The sequence below is a fragment of the Coffea eugenioides genome, unplaced genomic scaffold (assembly GCF_003713205.1).
Source record: "Coffea eugenioides isolate CCC68of unplaced genomic scaffold, Ceug_1.0 ScVebR1_570;HRSCAF=1268, whole genome shotgun sequence".
Classification (NCBI taxonomy): Eukaryota; Viridiplantae; Streptophyta; class Magnoliopsida; order Gentianales; family Rubiaceae; genus Coffea; species Coffea eugenioides.
This window is the reverse complement of record NW_020864420.1, coordinates 34,832-40,254: the sequence shown is the minus strand read 5'-3', so window position 1 is coordinate 40,254 and position 5,423 is coordinate 34,832. Positions and strand designations below refer to the sequence as shown.

Here is a 5,423-nt window from a genome sequence, read left to right as displayed (position 1 = left end):
TGCATAAGCTAAATGAGTGACAATCGGGCAACCCGGAGGAACTCTAAACGGTGCAAAGCCCTGATGACTACCCAACGAGTTGAGAAGTTGAGTGAGAACTTCAGCACTGATCACAAAGAGTGCCGGTGAAAGTGGATCTCATTGTCTCAATCCACAACTAGACTTAAAGAATGCTGGAGGCGCACCATTAATTATCACCGAGAACCACACATTCGAAATAAGCCTCCATATCATATCAATCCACACCTCACCAAACCCAAACCGTCTTAACACTTGTATCAGGAAAAGCCAAGAGACCCTATCGTAAGCTTTGGCCATATCAAGTTTCAACACCACATTGCCTCCTCTATTCTTCCGACAACTATCTGACACCAGCTCCTGGGCCAACAAGAAATTGTCAAAAATTTGCCGACCCTTCACAAAACCACTCTGCTGAGAGAAAATAATACCCGGTAAGACTTTTGCCAACCGAGCCGCCAAGATTTTTGAAATAACTTTGTTGACAAAGTTGCAGAGGCTTATGGGACGAAATTGGTAAAAATCTTGAGGAGAGTTTACCTTCGAAATCAGTACAACCAATGTCGTTGTAACACTCTTCAGCAACTCATGACCACAAAAGAAACTCACCACCGCTTCATACACATCATTGCCCACCACCTCCCAAGCAAAGGTGAAGAACCTACCCGTGAATCCATCAGGGCCCGCCGCACTCTCCCCATCCATGGTGAACACCACCTCTTTCACCTTCCCCATAGATGGGAGGCGCTCCAAATCAGCATTTTGTTCGCTCGAAATGATCTTGGGAATCATGTCCAGAATGCTTCACGATCCCCTACAAGGGTCCGCCGAGAATAAGGACTTAAAGAACTCCACTGCCTCTACCGAAATCTACTCTTCGTCTGTCAACCACTCCCCTCTAACGCTCCTGATTCGGTGTATGATTGACTTGGATCTTCTTTCCGCAACCACAGCATGAAAGAACTTTGTATTTTTGTCCCCATCCTGGAGCCATTTGATCCTGGCTTTTTGCTTCCAATATGCCTCCTCTTTGATTAGTGAGTTTCGCATTACCGCATGGGCTTCCTGCAAGGCTAACCAATGCCGTTGTGAGGGGTCAGTATCAAAATCTGTCTCTGCCACCAATACTGCCTCCTCTGCCTGCTTCACAGCATCGAAAATATTACCAAAGTGCTCACGCGATCACAGTTGGATGTCCCGTTTGGTGAGTCGTAACTTGGCCGCCAAATGCTGCAACGGCCTCCCTGGGCAGTAGACTGCCCAACTTTTCCTATTGACATCCAATAAATCCTCTTTCGATGTCCAGACGTTTAAAAAACAGAAAGGTTTAGGCTTATTATCCAGTCTAGTCGAAGCCGAAACAAGGAGAGGGGCATGATCCGAAGGCTCTCTGCCTAGATGCTGAACCGACATACTCATCCCCAATAGAGCCACCTTAGGATTACAAAGTAATCTATCTAGCCGATTCCAAATGCAAGCTTGCCCCCCTCTGTTATTACACCATGTATATCGCGACCCTGAGAATCCAACATCGCTGACCCCCGCCATAGACATAAACGTGCTCAGTTCCACTCCTTCATCAGCACGAAACGGCAGCCCCCCTCTTTTCCTCTTCACTCATGATGACGTTAAAATCTCCTGCCAATAACCATGGATCATCCCTTGGATTATCTTCTAACAAAGCCAACCAAAACAGGACCCGCTCTTGCTCCGTGCACTTTGCATGGACGAAGGAGAAGTACACTGGACCTATGAGCAGCTGAGAAGAGATTTTAAGAGTAAGATGTTGGGGGGATTCCCTAGCATGCTCACAGTAGAAACCATTTCGATAAAACACCAAAATAGATCCCTCCCTATCCACCACCCAATTATCCATTTTGAGATGAGCACATATAATTCGGATGTCACCTGGTGAGACCTTCAGCTCACAAATTGCCACTAGTTGAACCGAAAACTCATCAATGATCCATTTTAATCTGCGAAAATTTGGAGTCCGCGAAATACCCCGAATATTTCAGAATAACAAATTAATCATGAGACAGTGCAGAAAAGGAGTTAGAGCACAATTTGGACTTCGAACGCAATGAGCAATCCGTTGGGGCCCGAGACCCCGCACCCTTACGCCTAGTTTTATTAGCCAATATAATGATTTCCCCATCGGACGGGTTTCCCCGAACCTGTTGAATTATTGGGTCAAGATTAAAGATATCGATCACCAAAGAACTAGACTCACCTTGGCGTTCGATTACTTGCCCCCGAGGAGATAAACTGCCAGCTCTTTGTTCTGCCCTGGAGATATCCTCATCCTCAAACTGCCCCTCGAATACCACCTCCTCCTCCCCCATCACTACTTCAGTCCTGGGCTCCTCCACAACTAGCAACGCTGCGCCAGACCCTGCTTCATGACCCCCATCCAACTCAGTAGCACCAGCCCGCAACTGCCTCGGGCTGTTTAGAGGGCACAGAACATCCACGTGACCTACTGCACCCTTCTCCTCCACCGAACAGCAAGCCACCATAGGCGCCCGCTGCTGCAATCCCTCCACACTCTCCACGGGTGGCCCGTCCTGTCCCTCCGCGACACCACCCTGCAATGCTCGCTGACCTGCTACTGTCGAGGTCTCACCCAACAGACTGGCCACCCCATCGTGTTGTCGTCGCACACTTGCAGCATTGTTCCGTACCTCTGTCCCAACAGACCCACCATCCGTAGATTGCAAGATTGGAAGGACAGAGTCCTTGCCCATCTCAGTGGGCATTAATGGGACCCCTTCGGCAGACCCCGACAGTGTACTCGCTGCTGGTGCAGCTTTCTTCCCCACCCGCTCTACCTTCAATTCTGGATACAGAACATTACATTCATCCCTGTCATGACCCTGTCTGAAGCAGTGGTTGCAATACTTAGGCAAACGTTCTGGGGTAAGCTCCTGCCAGAAGCCTCCATGCTCGCCATTACCAATCCAGATTCTTCCCGGAAGAGTCTGTAGCAAATCAATCTCCACACACACCCTAGCAACACTAGGACGAACACCAGAAACTGTAGCAGAATCCACAAACAATGGCTTACCAAGGCAACTAACTATCTGAAATAGACACTCCTTGTCGAAGAGATGGATCGGCAATTTCGGTAGCTGAAACCAAACTGGAACGACCGATGGCTCACGATCCACATGGAATGCAGGGGACCATTTAAACACTCTCAGCGGTGCATCATGGATATACCAGATACCTCGAGACCAAATCCTGTGAAAGTCCTCGTTCCCCAAACGAAGAAGAATATGTCTAGAATCCAACAAACCCACCAAAGCTGTTTCCTTGAGGTCCAACGACAGAAAGAACTTCCGGATCACATCCATGCTGGGCCTTCCCTTTGAGAACTTGCCGACCAAAGTAAACATAAAAGGGACGGACAACGCTTCCAGATCAGCTTGCGCAAACGAGATAGCCGGCTCTCCACGATAAGACGACCGTGTAGCCTTGACACTGAGCAGAGGCTGATTCGACGCAGGCTTAGAGAACAATTCTGGAAAGGACTTCTTCGAGAAGGAGAGCGAAGAGAGGTGCCCTCCTGGCAACAGCCGGGGGGCAACCGTGGCCGCCATACAACTCCCAGGCAGAAACCCTAGGCCAAAGGCGGCGGTTCTCTTGGTTACGGCAGAGAGCAATTTCAAAACTGTTATTCCTCTAAATTGCTACTAAAAATACTCTAATTCAGGAAGTAGATGAACCAGGCCATCCTTCCCTTCCTGACATGACTAGTCAATTACATCCCAAGATTCTAATCAAAAGTAATCAAGTCGACTTCTCCAAAATTCTTTCTATTCCAAGCTCCTGTTAAGGAAAATAAAACTAATAGGGTGAGTGAAACGCTCAGTGAGATCAAGAAAACATGCAAACACATAGTTCACATAACCATGATATTTGTACAAGAATTAAAATAAGAAAGTTCAAGTAATTCATAAATAATAATAACACACATTCAATAAGGATACAGGAGCTCTCAGGAACTAAATTCTACTTGTTGTACCAAGACTTGATCAAAAACTTCCCCGTGATGACACTCCATCAATCGGGTAAGTATTAAATCCATAGAATTTCACTTACTTCACAATTCCCGTTTACCGTTACACTCCCTGTCCCGGGCCCGCTCTTCTATTAAAGGCACAACTACTCGAGTAGGTCAAGCGAGATATCTTAATAGATCAACCTTATGATTATCTCATGGTTCATCGAGCTTGTCGACTAAGCTCTTGCTGGCTCGAGTCGCTAGGTCAGCCAATTGAGATTTGGGCGTCCCCCAATTACCGTTATAAGTCAATGAGATTCACTCCAATCGACAAATACCGTTATAAACCGATGAGATTCACTCCAATCGGCATTAATCAACCACATACAATTGAATTATGAGCAATTCAATTCCATAATCAATTAAAAGAGAACGAGTGCGATAAAGTACACACTCGAATCGACAATTATAAATCATTTAATCCATAAGAAGCAATTCACATAATTGGCAACTATTCATGCACTTGACACTCACCAATTCAAAATAAGGGAGTAAGTGCAAATAAGATCTTTAGTGGTCGGCTCCGATATCCTCTTAAGTGCCTGAAGAAATAAAAATTAACTATCACCCATAAATACTTGCAAACTCCTTGCCAAACAAGGAAGAATGTATACTTGTTTAAAACTAAGACAGTGTCTCAGAATAGCTTTGATATCTCGAAAATCGAGCTTCAAAAGTGAGGATTTAAAATCACAAGAGAAACTTGCATCCTCTATGAAAATGTGTTTAAAACGGATAATCAATATTGAAAGACAATGAAAAGTTCTCAAAAAAACTCATTTTCCAAGAAATCATAAAATTTCAGCTTTGCGCGATAACTTGATAAAATCAGATCTTGAGTTTGGTACGTCAAAAAATGGAAAACTTTATACCGTTGGAAACTAGATTCATAGTACTAAAAGTTCTTACCAGACATTTTTCCAAGATTCCAAACCACAAGAATTCATTTTTCAACTCAAAGTTGCTGATTCAAGAAGGTAAGACAGAACCAGTCTTGGTCTTCAGTAATATTTGGAAATTCGGCAAAATCCACAGAAAATGAACTAGCCTTTGAAATTTATAAGAAAATGATAGTCCCATACAAAGTTTCAAATACAACAAGCAGAACTAAATTCGAAGTTTTGAACAACAAGATACAACAGTTGGAAGTTGGTTGATTTTTGTAATCTGATAAGTGAATTTCCAGATTTGAAGAGCAATCTTTGGGGCATTATTTGAGTATCGAAATGATATTGAAATCACACCAAATTTGGTACGCTTAAACTTCCATATATGTACTAATTTTCTATAAACATTCAGGTAAAAACTTGCACAGGAAGACAGTTAACGAAATGACCAA

General features: G+C 44.4%; 1 protein-coding gene across 1 annotated transcript; it reads right to left on the bottom strand.

The window, feature by feature from the left end:
* Positions 1–888: 888 nt before the first annotated feature.
* On the bottom strand, positions 889–1,566 carry LOC113758554. The gene is made up of 2 exons (XM_027301360.1): positions 1,297–1,566; positions 889–1,158 (listed from the first exon to the last, which is right to left on the bottom strand). Exons 1-2 carry the CDS (start codon positions 1,564–1,566, stop codon positions 889–891), a joined length of 540 nt encoding a protein of 179 aa, XP_027157161.1.
* Between the last annotated feature and the right edge of the window lie 3,857 nt (positions 1,567–5,423).